The sequence below is a fragment of the Zea mays genome, chromosome 9 (genome assembly GCF_902167145.1).
Source record: "Zea mays cultivar B73 chromosome 9, Zm-B73-REFERENCE-NAM-5.0, whole genome shotgun sequence".
NCBI lineage: Eukaryota > Viridiplantae > Streptophyta > Magnoliopsida > Poales > Poaceae > Zea > Zea mays.
Window position 1 is genome coordinate 12,785,875 of NC_050104.1, and position 23,421 is coordinate 12,809,295.

The 23,421-nt window shown below is 41.4% G+C and overlaps 1 protein-coding gene across 2 annotated transcripts; it reads left to right on the top strand.

Moving 5' to 3' along the window:
* The first annotated feature begins 3,879 nt into the window (after window positions 1-3,879).
* Window positions 3,880-13,973, top strand: LOC103639732 (phosphoinositide phosphatase SAC2). 2 transcript variants are annotated; one of them, XM_020544408.2, is made up of 16 exons: window positions 3,880-4,425; window positions 5,865-6,069; window positions 6,160-6,325; window positions 6,541-6,763; window positions 7,279-7,355; window positions 7,460-7,641; window positions 7,705-7,802; window positions 8,070-8,203; window positions 8,290-8,418; window positions 8,539-8,944; window positions 10,258-10,379; window positions 10,495-10,584; window positions 11,043-11,219; window positions 11,364-11,480; window positions 12,320-12,395; window positions 13,387-13,973. In XM_020544408.2, exons 1-16 carry the CDS (start codon window positions 4,354-4,356, stop codon window positions 13,471-13,473), a joined length of 2,361 nt encoding a protein of 786 aa, XP_020399997.1. In that variant the 5' UTR covers window positions 3,880-4,353; the 3' UTR covers window positions 13,474-13,973. The 2 variants fall into 2 exon arrangements, with proteins under 2 accessions (XP_020399997.1, XP_020399998.1); XM_020544409.2 differs by lacking the exon at window positions 11,364-11,480 and having other exon boundaries at window positions 3,901-4,425.
* The last annotated feature ends 9,448 nt before the right edge of the window (window positions 13,974-23,421 follow it).

Sequence of the window (23,421 nt, forward strand, 5' to 3'; positions counted from 1 at the left end):
TTGCAAATTGCCTTTGTCGTGTTGGGGTCATGCAGTCCTGCACGCTGCTGACCTTATACAATTACGACCAACTGCATACCATTCAACATCCCCAATACAAATGGTACGTGGAAATCCTCCAAGTATTTCCCATTTGCGCAAATTTGGATGTTGTGTATACATTCCAATCTCACCACCTCAGAGAACAGCTATGGGCCCACACAGGAAAGTGGGGATCTATGTGGGATTTCAATCTCCGTCGATCATTAAGTATTTAGAACCCTTAACAGGGGATCTATTTACAGCCCGTTTTTCTGACTCTATTTTTGATGAGGAACATTTCCCGGCATTAGGGGGAGAATTTAAGTACCAAAAAGAATGCCAGGAAATAAATTGGAATACTCAATGTGTTCCAGGTTCTGATCCACGTACTTCAGAAACTGAACTGCAAGTTCAGAAAATTATACATTTGCAAAGACTTGCAAATGAACTGCCAGATGCATTCACTAATTACAAAGGTGTCACTAAATCATTCATTCCTGCTAGGAATGCACCAGAAAGAGTGGAAGTACCGAATAAGGCCACTCAACTCCTAGAGAGGAGAAGTATGGTGAATAAGCGCTGTTCTGTTGCTAAGAAGCAAAGAACAATAGTGAATGCAAAAGGACACCAATATGATACAATGTATCATGTGGATTGTGATGATCCACAACCCAGCTCGGATGTGCACATAACCGAGGCTGGGACATCGGAAAATCCTGGACACATCAATTTGGGAAATTCTGATGAGTCTCTAAGGAATGATGAAATTGCCATCAACTATGTTGAGACTGGTGAAACATATGATAGAAAAGCTACCAATGTCGACATATATTTCTCCGAGCAGATTGCTGAGGACCTTCAAAATGATCTAGATCCAAAGACCATGGCAGAGTGCAGTAAGCGCTCGGATTGGATCAAATGGAAGACAGCAATCGAAGCGGAGTTAGCCTCGCTTTACAAAAGAGAAGTTTTCTCTGCTGTAATACCTACACCACGTGATATCTTCCCTGTGGGATATAAGTGGGTTTTCATTCGGAAACGAAATGAAAATGGTGAGGTAGTGAGATACAAAGCAAGGCTAGTAGCACAAGGGTTTACGCAAAGACCCGGCGTTGATTTCAACGAAACTTATTCACCAGTCATGAGTACAATAACATTCCGATATTTAATATCTTTGGCAGTGCAAAATCGTCTATCTTTGCAGTTGATGGACGTAGTGACCGCATATCTTTATGGGTCACTGGATTCTGATATATACATGAAAGTTCCTGATGGAATAGATGTACCGAATCCAAAGGCAAAGCGCAACATGTATTGTGTAAAGTTGCAGAAGTCATTATATGGCTTAAAACAATCGGGCAGAATGTGGTACAACCGATTGAGTGAATTCCTTTTACGTAAGGGATACACGAAAAATGATGATTGCCCGTGCGTCTTCATCAAAAGATCCAAAGTGGGATTCTGTATCATATCAGTTTATGTTGATGACCTTAACATCATAGGAAATAAACTTGATATTGATGAAGCACGTCATCATTTAACGACGGAATTTGAGATGAAGGATTTGGGTAAAACCAAATTTTGCTTAGGTCTACAACTTGAGCATTTACCTTCTGGAATCCTTGTACATCAAAATACATATACCCAAAAGGTATTGGAAAAATTCAATATGCATATGTCTTATCCTTCAAAGACTCCTATGGTGGTCAGATCTTTGGATTTAAAGAAAGATCCATTCAGACCACGGGATGATGAAGAACAGACATTGGGACCGGAGTTCCCATATCTCAGTGCTATTGGTGCATTGATGTATCTTGCTAACAATACCCGACCGGATATTGCTTTTGCAGTAAACTTGTTAGCAAGGCACAGTTCTGCCCCAACGAAAAGACACTGGGTTGGCATTAAGAATATTTTCAGATACCTAAATGGCACAAAGGATCTAGGACTCTTTTACAAAAGAAGTAATGATCCTAGTTTAATTGGGTATACAGTTGCTGGCTATTTATCTGATCCCCACAATGGCCGATCGCAAACAGGATTCGTATTCTTACAAGGTGGAACTGCCATATCGTGGAAATCATCTAAACAGACTTTGGTGACCACGTCCACCAACCATTCTGAAATAATTGCATTATTTGAAGCATCACGTGAATGTGTATGGCTTCGTAGAATGGTGAATCATATACTCACAACTTGTGGTATTGGTTCTCTTGACTCACCAACAATTATCTGTGAAGATAATTCAGCTTGTGTTGTTCAGATGGATACAAGTTATATCAAGAGCAATATCAATAAGCATATTTCTCCTAAACTGTTTTATCCCCATGAACTTCAGGAAAAAGGGGATATAAACATCTTGCAAACAAAGTCTTGTGATAATCTTGCAGATCTATTCACAAAATCTCTACCATACTCTACATTTCAGAAATGTGTTGAGGGGATTGGTATGAGACGACTTAAGTGCTTGCAAGGTTCAGGGGGAGTAATTCCCCATGATATATAACCTGTATTGAACAATCATATTACACTCTTTTCTTTGTATGAGTTTTGCCTTACTAAGGTTTTCTCATCCAAAGTTTTTAACGAGGTAATATCAACAAAGCTATATGCTTCATCATTGATTTTTCCCACAGGGGTTTTTATACATGATGATTACAAGCATATTTTTCTTTTGGAGACAATGTGAGATTATTCTCATTATCCAAAAGATATTGTGTACTCCTTATTTTTCCCACAGGGTTTTTGAGGAGATAAGATAAATTGCAGATGATCAAACGGTTTTGGGTTAATCAAGGGGGAGTGTTACAAAACAATGTAATATATGATCAAGACCCATCCAACCGTTGATTCTACGGTTATTTGATCCAAGGGTCTGATGCCCTTTGTACACATGTATATATATGGAGATCCCTGCAATAAACAGACAACACCAGTCATTTGTCTCATTCGCTTTTGTCTCTGCACTGATTCACCACTGAGCACTGCAAGAGATTGCAACAGGAACCTCGCAGGCAGGCAGGCTGGGTGGTTGGCCTTGGCCACTTGGCCTAGCCGCGTAGCCGGGTTCCGCTTCCGCCGGACGTGTCTCGCGGAGCGGGGTGGCGGAGGTCGCTGCGCGTCGTTGTTGCCCGGCGGGGTTTCACGGCACCGAACGCCCGTCTGGGTTCTGGAATATGCTCGGCACCACCCGGCATCAGGAGCTAGCTAATCATGCAGAGCAGATGCGCGCTCATGGTGACCACGGAATGTGTGGGCCGTGTGGCAACTAATTTAATTTTAGGCGTTTGTTTATCCAACGGTCGCCGTTTTGACGAAGAAACTATATAGATAGATATATTTATTGCTCCCAGCGTATGCAAAACTGTAGGTGCAGGATGGGAACTTATATCCTGTCAATTTTAGTCGATATAATTGCTACACCGATCAACTGTCGCGTCGCCTCAATCACTCATCTTCCATCATCATTTTTTTTTGCTCACAAACAACACATAAATACGCAAGAACCAAGAAGAAGAAAAACATCAATGAATAATAATAAGAAGAAAAATATATATTGGGCGCACTGTACAACTAGAAACTCAAACAGAGAACGGACCTAAATACCTCCAAGAATACAGAACCAAATCAAAACAGCGACCGAAATTATTAGGACATGTATAACCTATAGTTTCTTGTTCGGTTTTCCAAGTAGAAAAGACAATTAAAAATTATACCATATACGTCACTAGAAAATAAATATAGTTAAGATATAAGGTTGTAAAAATACAGACGAAAAGTATGTGTTTTGATTTTTTACACTTAACTATTAAAAACCCCCATTTTAAAAGTATTAAGCGAAAGAGATCCTAATATATTCCCTCTCGCCGAGGCCAGCTCGCCCTCCTCCTTCCTTCCGAGTTTCCGACCATCCTCCTCCCCAGGACAGCGGGCAGCCAGCAGCCTCCACGCCTCACGGATTTCGCACACGAGAAAAAAAAGGAAAGCGAAATCAACCAATCTCCCCACCATTCACGGCCTCGCCAGTCGCCAGCGCCTCCTCCTCGTCCTCGCCAGAAATTTCCCCATTTCCGCCCCCGCTCGCGATCGGCGACCGCGCTCCACGAATCCCGCCCCGGATTCGCGACCGAGCCTTGGGCCAGCCCGGGCTCTGGTTCGCGGGCGCCGAGGGAGGGCCGTGGTGGGTCGCGCGGGGAATGCTCTACCTCAAGCAGCCGGGCGGCGCGGACGTAGAGTTCCGGCAGGCGGCGGCGGCGGCGGCGGGGCTGTGATCTGCCGCTGTGGTGGATATATGCGAGATTGAGCCACCACGCGCCGGGGATTCTGCCGGCCATGGCGGCGGCGGCGGCCGAGGCGGAGGTGGATAGCTGCCTCCAGAGCTTCGAGCTCTACGAGGCCGAGTCGGTGAGCTCCTCGCCCCCGCCGGATCACAATGCGCCGTTTAGCTCGGGACTGAGAGCATGCGGCCTACTACGCTCTTGGATCATTTCCATTTCCATGCAACGCGGGGGATTTAGGAATTATGAATCCTTGTCCATTCATGGCGTCTGCATGCATGTGGGTTGAATATGCCTGTGTAGGAAGACACTTAGGGGCTGTTTGGTTTGCGGGCTAAAGCGCCACAATGTGCCTAACTTTCCTGCCTAAGCTTAGTTCTTCAATTCGAGCGCCTAACGTTAGGCAGATTGTGGCGTCTTAGGTAGAAAACCAAACAGACCCTTAGATTTCAGGAGCTCGTAGCTGCTAGTATCGTTTGCGTTCTGTGCGTGAGATATTGAGTCCTGCTTTATTCTGTAAGCTACGATGATTTTCTCGATTTATTTTTGGGTTAGGAAATAGGTGTGCTCACTGCTCTGGTTCATTCGTTGGGAGTTTGATCACGAAAAGAAAACCTTTGTCTTTGTGTGCTCTCAAGTTATTAGTTAAAAAACCAGGGTGTGAGTGTGACACATCAGGTTAAAACTAGCCTATGCTTCATCCCACTATTTTTTTGGGGGTAATTGGTTACAATATTTCGTTGATTTTATGTTGGCGACACGTTTCTTGTTTTTCTTGTAATTGATGAGGCTCTCTCTATCCGGGTGCATTCTGTACATAGAAGCCTTATAGAAAATGTGTCTGCAAAATCATGTGCAAAGGCAAAGCCTTACTGCTTTTCATGTCTTTCCTGTGTTTGTCGACTTGAATTTAGAAGCTGGATTGTTATGTGCATCTAGGATATGAGATTTTTTGGAAGTATTAAAAAGTGAAAATTGGAGAATGACATTCTTTGACCATTCCATCCGTGACAACTTAGAGACTTCAAGAACCTTTATTTATACAGAACTCTGTTAGTTGGGATATTGCAAATACAAAAATGAAGTTGGTCTGAATTTGTATTATCACATCAAAAAGGACCTGACAGGATATTGCCAATATGAAAGGCTATTTGAATAGATTGGAGTTGTTTTCTTCTTAAACTGAGTTTTTGGGACAAAGACGGGCTTACGAGTGAAACTATAGTTTTGTAGAAGATGGAAAATGGAAATTTAGAACAGAGGGGCCAATGAGCTATACTTTGATGTTTTTTTGCTAGGATAGGTGAGAACTAGCGGATCTGGTTCGTGTAACCTGCTCATGATGGTTTTAATGCTGAACTGTAACCTAACACTTATCGTGCCACACCCTATGAATAAGTCTAAAAGTTTTGAATTATTTGTTGCTATTGGTTCCATCCGAATCTGGATCTTTAACCGTAGCAGTCATCACTTGCTGAAGGGTAAAACCGTAAAAGTGTCATTGAGTACCTAGTTCCTTAAGTGATTTGTTTTTCATCATAATTTAATGATGGGTGTTTTTGGCAGAAATTTTATATTCTTGGAACTAACTCTAACAAGACAATATGGAGATTACTCAAGATTGATAGAATGGAGCCATCAGAGCTTAATGTAGATGAGGATTCTACTGTGCACTCACAGAGTGATTACCTTGATATGCTAAAAAATCTTGACGAAGAACACAGGTCAACTGGTGGAGTCAAATTTGTCACCAACTGTTTTGGAATCATCGGTAGGCTACCCCATCTCACCCTGATTATAATTTATTCAATGCCGGTAACATATTCTCCGCAAATATGCATCAACAATATCTTTTTTACAGGTTTCATTAAGTTCCTTGGGCCCTATTACATGTTAATTATTACTGAGCAGAGAAAGATTGGGGATATATTTGGCCATCCGGTGTACCAAGTTACTAAGACTGCGATGATTGAGTTGTCAAATTCCAAATCGAGGCCAAAGTTAATTAATTCCAAGGATGAGAACAGGTGTGCTGCATGACTGCATCGCGTGTTTATATTGTTAACAACCTATCCTTCACATTATCATACACTGATAGTTTGATTGGATATTTTCCAACTGTTTAATAAAATACTGTATCTTGTTCCTTAGAAAGATTCAGGAGCATAGCTAGTGCAGTTACATGGTAAACAGTTGCACCACTTTATGTTCATCATAAAGCCAAGCTTCACTAATCATGCAGGTACAAGAAGCTCTTGCAGATAATCGATCTTAGAAAAGACTTCTTTTTTAGTCACTCATATCATATAATGAGAAGTCTCCAAAAGAACTTTAATGATCCACAAGAAGGGTGGGAACTATATGACACAATGTTCGTGTGGAATGAATTCCTAACTCGAGGGGTTCGTGACATTCTGAAAACTACACTCTGGACAGTTGCATTAGTCTATGGTTTTTTTAAGCAGGTACATATGAAACTTGTATCCTGTTGTCCTGTTATTTCATTTAATAAGATGACAGTAGCATCCAAAAAGATGAATCCTACACTCCTACTTTTTACACCATGTTCATTATCTTTGCCTTCTTTGCTCTTTACAAAGCTAAATTTATGTTCTATTTTTGCTTGTGCTAGACAAGTAAGAATCTTTTTTTCCTTTTCTTTTCATCAGAGGAATATTTGTGCTTTTTAGTCTATAATGTGTAAAATCATGATCGAAAATTATGAAAATGATAAGACTGACAAATATTAATGTACTAACAAGTTATGAATGTTCCTGATTTTATTTTACACTATGTAAAGGTGACTACATATGCTGCTTTTTTCCGACTTAATCTGAAAAAATCTAACATAATATCCTTTTCTGTAGTATACTTAGAAGCTTGAGCTTATTTGCCATCTAACTCCTCCATTGCTCTTGAATTTTCACTACTTCTGTTTACTCATATAATCATTTAGAGTCATATTCTTACTTCATTTAAGGACAAATTTGCGATATGTGGGAAGGATATTATGCTGACGCTCATTGCTAGACGCTCCAGGCATTATGCTGGCACCAGGTTCACACTTCGCAAACTCTTAGCTATTTCTACTCCTTTCTGTCAATTTTTGGTGTGTTTGGGATTGATATGCTGCATTTTTCTTTTCTGATATTGCCATTCAGGTATCTAAAGAGGGGTGTGAATGAGGAGGGCAGAGTAGCAAATGATGTTGAGACTGAGCAAATTGTTTATGAAAACATGCTTGGACCATGGCAAATAAGCTCTGTTGTGCAGAACAGGGGTTCAATTCCACTATTCTGGTCCCAGGAGACATCAAAGCTGAATCTTAAGCCTGATATCATATGTAAGCATTTAAGTTCTTGTTCAATGCGTAAAATATTATTCAAACATTTGTTTTTCCTTGCAGTGCATGAAAAGGACAAAAATTATGAGGCTACCAGGCTTCATTTTGAAAATCTTAGGAAGAGATATGGAAATCCTATCATCATCTTAAACTTGATTAAGGTGAGCACACTTATGATTCTGACAATGCTTCTGATGGATCTTTTACATACAAGTTTTTTTTTCTCGACCAAGGGGAGAGACGTCCCCCTGACTTCTTTTCTCAAGAAGTTGGTGTCGCGACTCGAACCCGGGCTGGCTCAGCAGACCGCTTCTTTGGCGTGTCCGGCTGACCAGTTGCACCTTGAGAGTGTTGGATCTTTTACATACAAGTCAAAAGTCATACATGAGAATCACCCGTTTGAAATTTACTTTGTGTTATTCTTGAAGACACTTGAGAAGAGACCACGTGAAATCATACTCCGTTGGGAATTTGACAGAGCAATAAAGATTATTAATAGTGGTCTACCAGGTGAAGATCATTTAAGATTTTTACATTGGGATCTTCATAAGAACTCTCAAAGGTATTCATTCTTATGTTATGCGCCTCAAATTTATGTTCTGACTTTGACGTTTTTGTGTACATAACTTAATAAAATTTGTATTTCAGCAAAAGTACAAATGCCCTTCAAGTGCTTTTGAAAGTGGCATTTGAAGCTTTGAACATGACAGAATTCTTTTATTGTCAAGTTTCCCCAGATCAAAGGGCAAAGGGCTCCCCTAATTTAAGCCCTACATTGTAAGTTTTTGATATTTGCTATGCTGGTTTCTATGCTACTCAATTTGAATTCCTACTTTCAGGTTCCTCTTGGATGGCTTGACAGTTACACTTTCTTATTTTTGGTTTTTTGTTTTATAGGAAAATTGGTTTTGGTCATCATGCGTGTGATGACAAAAATTGTGGCAATGCAGATTATGTTGATGATCTTGATGACATTTCCCAAGAAGATACCTGTGGTAGTTCTGATCCTGGCAATGGAATTGCGGAAGATAAATTTGAGGTCAATGGATCTGCTCAAATAAAGCGTCCAAAATTTCAAAAGGGTGTCTTACGTACAAACTGTATAGATTGTTTGGATCGCACAAATGTTGCTCAATATGCCTATGGCCTAGCTGCTTTAGGACACCAGTTACATGCACTTGGTTCTGTAGAATCTCCAGAAGTTCATCTAGACTCTCCTTTGTCTCGACATTTGATGCATTTTTATGAACGCATGGGTGACACACTTGCTTTACAGTATGGTGGTTCGGCTGCTCACAATAAGGTACTACATTCAATGTTGCTATATTCTTCTATCTGTCAGAAAAAAACTATAGGTTCTTTATTCCTTCCACAGTATGCTTGTTTGTTGAAATAAGGAATGGTTGCATTGCATAATTCATATGCTATTACATTATTTCAGAATTTGTCCAAGTTTGTTCCATTAACTTTGCATCTGGTCTGCTTTAAGTGTTCACATTTCAAATCGAACTAATTATGCCAGGCCAGCATGAGTGGCATAAAGACTAGTATTCATTCTGAAAAGTGAAATAAAACTATGAAGCTTGTTGGAGTTATGAAAGTTTAGATTTGAGAAATATTCTGTACTTGAAATCCACAGTTTATGATATGGGAATTTTAAAATAGACTATCAAGTATGCTGATTAATAGCTCTAAAAAAGTTCAACAAGCATATAGGCTCAGTTAAGATTTTGAGACTGAGGCTGCTTATTTTAATAGCTAGGGTGACACTATCATACAGTGGCAGCGATATTATTGCAATTAATTATACAGTGTATCAACTACTACGCGAATTGTGAGTCCATTGCTCTGCTATTTACTTATCTTAATATTTATCATATAGGTTAGTGTGATGCAGCTTCTTTCGTACAGATTACTCTTATCATTTCGTCTGTTCATTTTACTCAATTAAGTTGGCACTTATTTTTGAAATTGCATTTTTATTCTACTCCCTTGACATTATTTCAATTTGTTTTTATATTCTATCATCCTATCTATCTTACGTGGATCAATTTTTCTTTTAACTGGGGCCATATACGATTCTAAAATGCTCTTTTTCTCTAATCCATAAGTGAAAGTAAAAGTTGGAATTAAAGGGAAAAGTGTGATGTTGCTCTTTCTAAATAGGGTGACAGGGTCCACAGCACCTAGATTGATCTGCTGTACAGTATAAAAGGAACTGTTGCATGTAACGGTATTCAGTGGACTGAACTAACACTTGTCAGTTACAACAGAATTAGTATGTGCTCATTCTGTGCATTCTACATTACTTGCTGATCCGAGGAGCTTAATAATGTATAGATACTGTGCAGAGCGGACTGCAACAAATGAATCAGAAGTGAAAGATAGCTTAATTGTAACCTTACATTAATATGTCAATTAAACTAAAAGATTATTCAATCGTTGAATTTTCACACAGTTGTACTGATAAGGTTTCTGGTGGCTAGTTTTAATCCAATAATATATTTATTGACATTTTTGCAAGTCAGATTGCTTCTATGGCATTCAACATTCTTTTCGTGTTGAATTGTTCTTGCGCACTTCTCTGATGAACTTGCCTTGTGGTTTCATGTCTAGATATTCTCTGCGAAAAGAGGGCACTTGAAGTTTGCCATTCAATCTCAAGAGTTCTTTAGGACACTGCAACGGTACTACAGTAATGCATATATGGATGCTTACAAACAAGCTGCGATAAACTTGTATGTGTGATTAAGATATGAGTGATCTTATATCTTTTGAAATTTCACTTGGAAAATACTATGAATATGGACTAAGTTTATTTCACTTCTTTTCCCCATGCATTTTAAATTTCAGATTTTTAGGATACTTCCAGCCACAGGTGGGAAAACCTGCACTTTGGGAGCCAGAATCTGGTGATGAGCATGTACTTGATGACGAGACATGGTAAGCTAGCAATATATATCTATGCTTGAACTTACAGGGTTAAGTATGTACACATGACGTGCTCCTAATAAAAAAACAATATACGCTTCTCTATGAATTGGGGGGCAATGGCAGAATTATCAATAAAGATGGCATGACTATGAAGTACCTATATTTATTCTCTCTCCTATCAATAGCACGTTAAATTGACACAATATAAGTGATAGTGGGACAAAAAATTAACTAGTAGTCTTTACACGAGAGCACAAAGAATTGTTCAACAATATCTGGTCCACTTGTTCTGGTTTAACCAGTGCTTTTCAGATGGAGAAGTTGTATTATTCACTTTACCTTTTTTCATATGGGAACAAGGAATCATTTATATCTTTTCATGTTCTTCTTGTTATTCACTTTACATGCATTGTGCGAGTCAAAACAATCTATCTTGTTATTTATCTGAGGTTGTATGTATTTGTCAGTAAATTGATGAAGAGGGCAAGATCAGATGGCAGCATTCTTAATAAAAGCAAACTATCAATATCCAGTAATGGCCCAAATGGAATTTTAAAGTTAGCATTTACTGGTTCAAAAAATGAAGGGCAGCGTCCAAACCGGAGTTCTGATACAGCCTGTGACAATGGCATGTCAAAGTCAAGGTTGGTTTATGCTATATGGATTCTGAAACTCCATCTTTCCTGTTCTTCTTTTAGTAGCAGAGTCATTATCTTAAAGTATACTTTTTAGATGTTAGCATCTGACACATAAGTTGTTAATTCTTCATTCTCTTGAAAAATACTCAGGTATACTCCGACACTGTCTCACATTAAGCATATAAGCTGTGAACTAGACTATTACAATGGTTCTGGTGATTCAAATTTCTTGGATCTTGACTGGCTTACAGCTTCAGACAATGAAAGGTTGTTCATATTGTGCTTTCCCTTTTTTGGTCTATCAGGTGTCGTGTCTTTTTGTGCATGGTATGGTATACACAGAAATAACAGTCAGAATCATTTTTTTATTAACTCCTTGACATCTTTTCTCAGATGTCTAAGCAGATTATCAGGAGACCTGAGCATCATTGCATTAACTAGGAAATAGTCCAAGTAGAACATACACTCCAAAACACATAGAAACACAAACACCCATGAAAGCACACACATGGATTACAAATCGTGCAACAGAAACACAAACACGCACGAAGCACACACATGGATTACAAATCGTGCCACAGAAATGCCGCTGTGTATGGGTGTTAGTGGTTTAGGGGTTTTCTCGACCTGTTTGAGAAGGTTTCTTCTTAATATAATGCCTGAGGCTTGTCTTACCCCCTGGTCGAGTTTTTTTTAAAAAAAAACATTGTGCCACAGAACTACAGAAGAGGGTTGAGATCAGCAGAGAACTCCACACACTAGGACATGTTCACAGCAAGCTTTGTAAGACCATTAATCTCCATATCACACTGCAGTTGAGCCTCTTCCCTATCGATTGCTTGGTATTGCACCATTGACCACACAAGCGTAGCCATATTTCCATATCAGTGAAGCAAGCTCCAAGGATCTCGCTAGAGATCGGAACCTCTCAACTGTTTGCTTGAAAATGAAACCTGACATTTCTGTTGCCAATGCCATGTATTTTCTAACACTCCATCCTAGTGTACATGGAACTGCTGGCGGACATCACACATTTATAATCGATATGTAGACGAATGTTTATAACCTCATTATTATTTTTCGTGCTGTGCATTATGCTTAAACAGGTCAAAAGCCATAAGCACTCCTGATGTGAATATTTCAACTGATAGTGGTGTTCGTGATGTAATATCTGGGACAACGGTTAGTGCAATCAACAATCCTACTTTTTGTTACTACTACTTCATGTCCAGTTTACGTAATTTAACCGTAGTTTACAAAACCTTTTGTTTTACCTAACCATCATGGACCCAATCTGAAAATGGTCACTGTATTTGGGTTCTTTTCTGACCTGCCACTTTGTCTGTTATATTTTATGACTTTCATGCCCATTCCTTTTTACTACAGTTAGGGTTTACAAGAGGGGCGAATCTCCTTGGTGATTGGGGGGGGGGGGTGCTGAACCCCCTCAAATATTGAAAAACAGTGATTAGGAGTAAAATTTCACCGTATGCTGCACTCCTTATAAATTATAATACAAGTCTATGCACCCATGGCGTCCCTCACCAATTTGCTCTAGCTTCGCCACTGGCTTACAAGCTGTTGGAAATAATCATGTGTCTGGGCAGGGGTGAATACAAGCCCCAGGCCACCCGGTCCATGGCCCATACATGCCCTTTAGCTGATTTTTAGCTCACATTGGCTATATTAGTAGAAGAGAAAACTAGAAAAAAACTAAATCATTTCGGCCACCAAAACACTTATGATTGTGTGTGTGTGTGTGTGTGTGTGTGTGTGTGTTTGTGTGATATTGTGTTCATGTGACCTGTTGGAGGAGGCTTTAGGCCTGTCACAAGCCTCTTGGGCCTAATTTCCTGAATTATCCTGAAGTACTTAGTTCTGGTTCCATTCTGGCATGCCATTTTTTTAATATGTATTCTGTTGACAAAAAATGTAAGTACAACATCAAGAGGTTGCTAAAATCAGCATGACTGTCTTCATTCTTGGCCTTGCTAGCATGGAATTGAAAACCCTGGTGCCTTTTCTCTTGAAATAGACCCCCTCCCTCTTCTTTTTTTGTGTGTGTTTGGAACTTTGGATTGTATGACTATCGCCGGCAGACTACATTTGCTGACCTTTCGTAATAGAGGTCTCACACAACAAATAAACGAATCATCTCATTTGGATGTTTCAGGACGATCAAGCTTCTGGGATCCACGCCCAGGGGTTTTCAAAGGATTTCGTGCAGTGGCTCAATCAAGGAGAGGCGTTTTGGTACTGACATCGCAAGGTGGGCTTACCATGTAAAACCAAGCCACACGATGGTTGCACTTGCAACCCAAACCTGGTTCCAAAAGCATCATAACTCTCAAAGACCATTGCAAGCAAGGAGGGCACCATCGACGTGCACGAGATTTGCTTGTCAACCATCAGCATTCTCCTCGCGGCCAAATATGATGACGGGGCTTAGAGTCGCACACACTGTTAGCAGACTTGTCTAGGGAAGTGTACCATTCTGTTCATTGATTGGAGCTTGCTCACCAGGCGGGTAGATAGCGCATCGCTGTTGTTCTTCTTTAAAAAAAAAGGAAAGAAAGAAGGTGGTAGGTAGTAGTATATTCTTTTGAAGATGTACCATTGTCCAGACATCATCGTCTCCATCTCCATTGTGTAAATATATATGTATGTCCCAGGTGCTCCCACCTTTCGCTTCGCCGTTGTGAGAGTTGAGGTGGGCAAAAAAGCATCATTTTCCCCCCTCGGTTGGGGGTCTTTCCCTTCTGGAATCGTGTACATGTGTCTTCTGTGGCAGGCAACAGGAGGCGAGATTGTTGTGTACTTCCCATCGTACTAAACCCCTCTGTTACCGATACTGCCCCCTTGGACCGTTCGTCACATTGCAGGTTGCTCTTTTAAGTATCTGACTGATTATGTGCGAGTGACCCTGACCCCTTTCTGTGCTCTGTGAATCAGCTCTGTAGCTGCCTGTAGTAGCACTTGCATGGCTTGTTGGAAACTGCTGGCCGGCCACTATCTGAAGAGACACCTGATGACGATAAATAACAAGGCAAGCAAATCCGGACACGCTGACGAGAACTCGAAAGATCTCAGGACCATGTGCCTGTGGTGGTCAGGGGCACAGCTGAGGCACGGTCCATAGACCATAGGAGTATAGGACCATACACCATATAGATCTGGCTTTTCCAGCCCTGTTCAGCCATGTGATTGATAAGCGCGTCGGCAGGCAGGCAGGCACGCTTGTCTCCGCCTGGTTTGGACCTGGACCTGCCTAATTCGTCAGTCGTTTCTGTCGCTGAAACGCGGCCGCACGCTGATCGATCCCAGTCCAAAACAGTGGGCGACACGCGAAGGGGCACGTCTGCCAGGCGCTAATGCAAGACGAATACGCCAGGAATTTGTTATGGCCTCTGTCATGCTAATTCACCTCTTCCTGTATGAGGAAAAGGAAACCGTGGCGTCAGTGTCGGACCGCCAGTAACGCAAAGCAACGTGAAGTCGAAGCTGCCGCATCAGGAGTTGTGGCTCGGCAATGATGATAGCTGACGAGTCCCCTTCTTCGTGGACTGGATTGTTTTAGAGGGTCGGGCATCTACCAGGGGTAGGACGGAGGTTCAAGCTCAGTGAAGAATCATAGCTGTCTCGGGTGGGGTGTGTTGAGGTTTGGCAACGACGGCATACCAAAATCTTCCTCCTTCTGTGCTGGTGTTTGATTGTAGGCGTCGTCGTGTTTTCTTTGGCTATGTGCGACCTATCTTGTGGAGTTTGAGCTGCTTGTCCCTTGGGTCGAGCTCGACAACGATAACTCTGGATGAGTTGTGTGTGAGGTGCTCCCGTTGTCTGGGATGTTTGTGCATTCGGTAGGTGGTGAGCATTGTATCGCGTTGATGTCCCATCCAACCGGCGAGTTGAGTTTGTATGGTGTCGGCGTGTTGATGTCCCAATCCAACCGCCTGTTGTTTGTTGTTTTGTCTGGCCTGGACCCTTCTCCTTTATTAATATAATTGACAACCCTTCTGCTTGGTTCGTTTCAAAAAAAAAGTGATCCGACTTTCACTGGACCAGATGAAGGGAGATTCTGTTGGTCTGTCGTAGGGATGGCAATGGAGAATTCCATGTTGAGTTTTACCTCCAATCCCCGTTCCTACGACAAAAAAAATCCCCGCGGGATCCCCACGAACGGTTGCGGGGATATTTCTTTTCCATCCCCATTCCGCGCGGAGATAAATCCCCGTCCAGGATCCCGTCCCACTTAAATTATAATCAAGACATACTTTCTTTGTTATTAATGAAAAACATTGTTATTTACATACACTGTCAGATTAAAAAAAATATTATGTGTACATCAAAATAAAGACATTTGTACAACGAGTGATCTCTTAACAAGATCATTATTTATTTTTATCATTAACTATTATAAAAAAATATCGTCACACGTAAGTTTGACGGGTCCCCACGGGGGACGGAGATAGAGAATGCTTCTCTATCTCCGTCCCCGTTGGGGAAGAATTTGTCCCCGTTTACATTCCCGCGAGGGAAGAAATTGCTTCATCTCTATCCGTAAGTGCTAGTTTGGGAGCACCGTTTTCCCAAGTGATTCAAATTTTTCCAAGAAAAAATGAACTAATTTTCCTTAGAAAAATGAAAATCTTTTAGAAAAATGAGATTCTCAAACTAGCCATAGCGAGGAATCTGAACTATTGCCATCTCTAGACTTTGTCGCTGTCTATTGCCATTCCAGCGCTAGCAAGCGACATGTCAGAGAAATATCTGTGGTACCAGTGGAGTTTACATAATACTCGGGGTGGGTCACTTGCATAAGGGATGATTTGGTGACCGGGGATCCCGAGGGGAAGAAATCCTCTTGCTATTCAAAATTGAATTGTAAGGGGATTCCTCCCCCATGGATCCCCTAGGGATCCCTAATCACCAAATCAGCCCTAATTGGCGACGTCACCTCGACCCCAACATAATATACACAGGAGCACGTATATTATTAGGATCGTAGGCCCACGGCAAAAGGATAAGGATGAGGAGCAGGGAGGAGGGTTTGAGTGCTGCTCAATCAACTGTTGTAGTGGTTGATGGGGTTAGCTAGCTTGTCACCTTTTAGACCACTCGTCCTACCGTGCCTTCAGCTCCAATAGGACTACATGAACAAGCTCAAAAGTTGCTTTCATTGTGTGCCAGATGTCTAATGGTGGGCGTTCGTTTGCCAAGACAAAACAGGATAGTGTAAGTGGAAAATACTATTTCTTTTTTTTTAAAAAAAAATTAAGCGTTATGGTGGCGTGTAGCATTTTTTTTGGGTGCAACTCTAGTGACTATTTCTATCTTGCACTGTAGAGTTGGTAGCAAATATCCTTTTTTTTTCTTTTGCCCCCCAAGCTCTCTCGCCTTCTGTTTTGACGCTTGTTTGGTGTATCCAACTTCGAAACTGGCATCATCCTAATAAATGCAAAAAAAAAACATACAGTTATATGCCAAGTTGCCAACCGATGCAGGGAATTACTGCCTGCTTGTCTTGCCGTTTCGCCGCGTAAAGAATCGCTTCCAAAAAGTAAACGCATCTAGAACGGCGCCATTCCTGCTGAACTCGCTTCGTTCCCTTGGCACCACGTGAGAGTGAGAGTCTAGACGTGTACGAATGAAAAGTCTGCAGGTGTGTTGCGCTCATGTGGTTCGAATTGATTCGCAACGCAAGATGATGGTTGCTTCATATTTTGCTCAAAATACGTACATGCTCTCTCTCTCTCTAACTCATTGTCCCTGCAAAAGTACCATCGGGAAGTTTTTTCCTTTCTTTCTGAATCTTTTTTCCAGAGGGGGCCTAATACCAGCAGGTAGACTCACCCTCACCCATGATTCCATGAACAGTACACAAATGCACACCCTATCTTGTACTACCTCCCTCCCATATACACTAGTGGACATGTTGCTTATTACCGCTGAAAACAAAGATTTAGCACTTCAAAAAAATTGTCGTTTTTTTAAGATCTTAAGGTTACCTGATCGGATTTTCATTTGGCTTCTGCGGTAGTAGTTTATTCCAAACGTTCTCCCTCTGTCGCCCTAAATTAAAATTAAAATTCGTTTTAGGGTGTTACTAGATTCGTACAATACTTAATGCGTGTGTTTTGTATACCTGTCTAGTTTAATCATCGTCCATTTAAATATAAACATAAAAATCAAAAAAAATGCTTCCTCCGTCCTAAAATATAATTCGTTTTAGACTAAACATATACTCATTGATTAACCTATGAATATAATTTGTATGCATGTTCATCTTTACTATCATTTATACGAACGTGGACAGGAAAATAAGAGACCTAGAAAGAACTATATTTTAGAACGGAAAGAGAGAGTACACAAGTATAAAAGACTTGGATTTCATTGTTCATGCGGGTATAAATTTCTCGATGCTTGTTCACCTTTGGGTATTTGGCTTCTGGAATTCTGCATTCCTTTGGCGGAAGAGAATGGATGCCTGAATTGGTTGCTATCGTCGGAGTCTTGCTTTCTATTTCCTAGCTACGACTTTGACCTTTACTTTGGACTCTTAAACGGAGGGCGTTTTTTTAGCCAAAGGGGGAAAACAGCCATTCTAGACTCTGCATCATGGGATGGATGCACACGGCAAATAAGCGTGATTCTATTCACTATTAAGGATTTAATCAGCTTATTCGTTTGACTTTAATTCGTACTGGTTTATACTGCTTCTGTAGTACTATTGTCTCTTTAGATTTGCAGCTACAGCAGTGCAAACAACCGGCTTTAATCCGAAGCGAGCAAATATTTTTTCCGCTGTGATGAGTCATCGGCGTTTGGATCCTAAATGCGCTAGTAACATGTTTGTTTAAACCTGCCGGATTGGGATCCTTCGAATGGTTAAAGCTAAAACAAGAAGAGCTCTCTGAAAAAGAGACTGTTAAGAATGGATAACAGTAAGAGTTCACCCATTTTACACCACGATGAAAAATCAGCTTAAAGCCTTATACAACTTTTAATAAGCAGACTGCATCACACCAGCTTATAGCCTTATACAACTTTTAAGAATTAATAACGGCCTATGATCTATGGTATTGGTAATACAAAAAAAAGTTAGATTCTAAGACAGTAAGTTGTTATTTATTGTGTTTTTAGAAGACGATATAATTAGAGAGACCATTGTACCTTGAGAGATTGACCTTAATGAGAAACGGTTTTGTGCTCCAATTCCAATTATTTTTTAGCCTTTTTCTTGATACCCTATCGTAGCTGCAGCACCGGTTGTTGTGACACCTGTTATTGGTCCTTCAGATATAGACGTCAATGCTTCTGAATCCTCGTTCCTCGATCATGTTGCCCTAGGTCGCTGCCCCGGTAGATGAGGAGATAGAACAATTCAAATGAAAAGTTTCAACCTGTTCAAAAAGATCTTATAAAATTTCAAAGGAACAAGAAATCAACAATTCCTAGTGATTATGAGGTTTATGAAAGTAAAGATGTATTTTATATGAGTAAGGATATAGACATCATGGGTGATTCTACCTCCTTTAAGGAAGCCATGAGAAGTATTGATTCGTCCAAGTAGCTTAAGGCCATGAAGGGTGAAATGAAGTCAATGAGTGCCAACTAGGTTCAGGGTTTAGTAGAAATTCCTAGAAGTGCTAAGACGCTAGGCTACAAATGGGTCTACAAGACGAAACATGACTCCAAAGGAAATAAAGATTTAAATCAAGGCATGTAGCCAAAAACTTAATTCAAATAGAAGAAATCGATTACAATTAGACCTTCTCATCTGTTTCGACAAAACACTCTTTTATTATAATTATGGTGCTTCTCGCACGTTACAATTTAGAGTTACATCCAATGGACGCAAAGACAACATTCTTTAATGGTGAACTAGTTGAAAATATCTACATGGCTTAACCCAAAGGTTTTGTCATGAAGGATAAAAAACTAGGATGTGGTCTGACAAAATCCATTTATGGGTTAGAGCGAGCATCGAGACAATAGTATCTCAAGTTTGACAAGACAATTAGCAATTTTAGGTTTAAGAAAAACATAGAGGAAATTGCATTTATGTAGAGTTTAAGAATGTGAGATTTATGTTTCTCATGCTATATGTGAAAGATATCCTATTAAACAAGAGTGATAAGAATCTGCTATTTGAGACTAAAGTTTTTTGTCCTTGCATTTTAATACAAAAGATCTCATAGAACCATCTCATGTCTTGGGAATTGAAAAATACTTGTTTGTATGTCATATTTATGTTGATGACATTATCTTTAGGTCTACTAACAAGTCATTTGGTGAAGAGTTTAGTAGAATTATGATACAAAAATTTGAGATGTCCATGATGGGGAGTTGAAGTAATTCCTCAGATTCCAAATCAAGCAACTCTAGAAGGCCACCTTCATCAATCAGACTAAATACAAGTAAGACTTTTTTGAACGAAGGACACCAAACCCATCAAGACTTATATATGGACAAATGAGCAGCTCGACCTCGATACTGGAGGTAATTTGGTAGATTAAAAGGTATACATGTCTATAGTAAGATCTCTACTCTACTTATGTGCTTCTAGACCGAATATTATGCTTTCAGACTTAACACGTCATCAAAACCAACGGTTCAGATCGTTAGATAATCCCTCTATCTTACTCACTCAAATTAAATGGATATTATTATTTGAATCATCTATCATCCCTCCCCATCTTTTCCTCCACAACTCCAGCCTCCCCTCCACCTCCTCCGCGTCATGTCGCCCCTCCCCCCTCACTTGCGCCGCCGCCACCGCCGTAGTCAACCCCTCCCCTCGTGCTGTCGTCGCCGTCGACCCCTTCCCTCACTTGCGTTGTCGCCACCACTGTCAACCCCTCCCCTCGCGCCGCCGCCGCCATAGTCAACCCCTCCCCTCGTGCTGCCATCGCCGTCGACCCCTTCCCTCACTTGCACTGTCGTCACCGCTGTCAACCCCTCCCCTCGCGCTACCACCGCCATCGACCCCCCTCACTTGTGCTGCTGCCTGAGAGCACCTAGAGGGGGGGTGAATAGGTGATCCTGTAAAACTTGAACTTAATGCCACAAAAACTTGGTTAAGCGTTAGCACAGTATTGCCAAGTGGCTAGAGAAGAGTCTTAGCGAAACACAATAACCACAAGAGAATCAACATAGGTAGACACAGTGGTTTATCCCGTGGTTCGGCCAAGTACAACACTTGCCTACTTTCACGTTGTGGCGTCCCAACGGACGAGGGTTGCAATCAACCCCTCTCAAGCAGTCCACAGACCCACTTGAATACCACGGTGTTTGCTTTTCTTTTCTATATCCCGTTCGCGAGGAATCTCCACAACTTGGAGTCTCTCGCCCTTACAAATATGTTCACAAAGAAGCACGGAGTAAGGGAGGGATTAGCAACTCACACAAGACACAAAGATCACAGCAGATACGCACACACAAGACCCAGACTTAAGCTCAAAAGACTAGCACACTAGAACGGAGCTCAAATCACTAGAATGTCGAACAAGTGCGCAAGAATAGAGTGTGAGTGATCAAGAGTGCTCAAGGAATGCTTGGTTTTTTCCTCCACGCGCCTAGGGGTCCCTTTTATAGCCCCAAGGCAGCTAGGAGCCGTTGAGAGCAATCCGGGAAGGCAATTCTTGCCTTCTGTCGCCTGGCGCACCGGACAGTCCGGTGCACCACCGGACACTGTCCGGTGCGGATTTCCTTCCTTATTTAGCGAAGCCGACCGTTGGCAACCTTGGAGCCGTTGGCGCACCGGACACAGTCCGGTGCACACCGGACAGTCCGGTGCCCCTCCCGACCGTTGGCTCGGCCACGTGTCTCGCGCGGATCGCGCAGCCGACCGTTGGCCCGGCCGACCGTTGGCTCACCGGACAGTCCGGTGCACACCGGACAGTCCGGTGAATTATAGTCGTACGCCGTTAATTCCTTCCCGAGAGCAGCAAGTTCGCCTGAGCCAGCCTGGCGCACCGGACAGTGTCCGGTGCACCACCGGACAGTCCGGTGCACCCAGAGAGAGCTGGCTTTGGCTGAAACAAAGCTATCTCTCTCCAATTTGTTTTCTCCTGTTTCCAGCACTTAGACACAATACATTAGTCTCTAAAACAATGTACTAAGTCTAAGAAACATACCTTTATACTTGATTTATACTTTGTCCACCATTTGACACTTAGGCACTTGTGTTGGACACTAAATCACCAAAACACTTAGAAATGGCCCAAGGGCACATTTCCCTTTCAATCTCCCCCTTTTTGGTGATTAATGCCAACACAACATAAAGCAAGTAGAACAAGTACAAAATCATTTCAAATAAGAACTCAATTTTGTTTTGAATCAAATTTGGCATATATGGATCATTCTTTGCCACCACTTGGTTTGTTTTTGCAAATCAAACTCAATTTCCTATCTCTAAGTCAAACGCACATGTTGAAACATAAAGAGAGATATTTCACGAAAAATTGATCAAGGATTCAAAAACTCCCCCTTTTTACCATAATTAAACCTTCTCCCCACAGGAGACCAACTTTCGACAATAAGAGCAATTAAGAGTATTTTGACAAACAAAAACTCTAACTCTATTATTATTTTCAAAATTCACAAGTGGTAGCCGATCCATTTATTGCTTTGGCCTTATTTTCTCCCCCTTTGGCATCAAGCACCAAAACGGGATCAATTTTGGCCCTTTAACCCCATTGCCTCACCAAAAATCTTCAACTAAGAGTAAAAGGCAATAAGAGTACTAAGATGAACTTGGAAGAAGTTACTCGTTCATCGGAGTGCAGTGGAAGTCTTGCATGGTCCAAGTTCACCTTTTCCCTTTCAAACCTCCTTTGAGACTAAATTAAGCAAACTCAAGCACACAATTAGTCTCAAAGGGTCAAGTTGTAGCACATCTCCCCCTAAATTTGTGCATCACTTGCAAATGGACTTGTAAGGTCCGGGGAGTGCTTGTACAACTTGAGCACCATAAATAAACAACAAAATGCATAAGGAACATGATCAAAGGCATAAACACATGTATGCTATAAATCAATCCAAGTTCCGCGAATCTAAGACATTTAGCTCACTACGCAACTTGCAAAAGGTCTGCTCATCTAAAGGCTTGGTAAAGATATCAGCTAGCTGGTTCTCGGAGCTAACATGAAACACTTCGATATCTCCCTTTTGGTGGTGGTCTCTCAAAAAGTGATGCCGGATGTCTATGTGCTTTGTGCGGCTGTGTTCAACAGGATTATCCGCCATACGGATAACACTCTCATTATCACATAGGAGTGGGACTTTGCTCAGATTGTAGCCAAAGTCCCTGAGGGTTTGCCTCATCCAAAGTAGTTGCGCGCAACACTGTCCTGCGGCAACGTACTCGGCCTCAGAGGTGGATAGGGCAACGGAGGTTTGTTTCTTAGAACTCCATGACACCAGGGACCTTCCTAAGAATTGGCACGTCCCCGATGTACTCTTCCTATCGACCTTACACCCAGCATAGTCGGAGTCTGAATATCCAATCAAGTCAAAGGTAGACCCCTTTGGATACCAGATCCCGAAACAAGGCGTAGCGACTAAATATCTAAGAATTCGCTTCACATCCACTAAGTGACACTCCTTAGGATCGGATTGAAATCTAGCACACATGAATACGCTAAGCATAATATTCGGTCTACTAGCACATAAATAAAGTAAAGACCCTATCATAGACCAGTATGCTTTTTGATCAACAGACTTACCTCCTTTGTTGAGGTCGGTGTGTCCGTCGGTTCCCATCGGAGTCTTTGCGGGCTTGGCGTCCTTCATCCCAAACCTCTTGATCAAATCTTTTGTGTACTTCGTTTGCGAGATGAAGGTTCCATCCTTGAGTTGCCTCACTTGGAACCCAAGGAAGTAGCTTAACTCGCCCATCATCGACATCTCGAATTTCTGAGTCATCACCCTGCTAAACTCTTCACAAGACTTTTGGTTAGTAGAACCAAATATTATGTCATCAACATAAATTTGGCACACAAAAAGATCACCATCACAAGTCTTAGTAAAAAGAGTTGGATCGGCTTTCCCAACCTTGAAAGCATTAGCAATTAAAAAGTCTCTAAGACATTCATACCATGCTCTTGGGGCTTGCTTAAGTCCATAGAGCGCCTTAGAGAGCTTACACACGTGGTCGGGGTACCGTTCATCCTCGAAGCCAGGGGTTGCTCCACGTACACCTCCTCCT

Coding starts and splice junctions, on each gene's coding strand:
- LOC103639732 (XM_020544408.2), top strand. CDS start 4,354: ATGGCGGCGGCGGCGGCCGAGGCGGAGGTGGATAGCTGCCTCCAGAGC. Junction 10,380..10,494: donor AAACAAGCTGCGATAAACTT/GTATGTGTGATT, acceptor TTTAAATTTCAG/ATTTTTAGGATACTTCCAGC. Junction 10,585..11,042: donor GTACTTGATGACGAGACATG/GTAAGCTAGCAA, acceptor TGTATTTGTCAG/TAAATTGATGAAGAGGGCAA.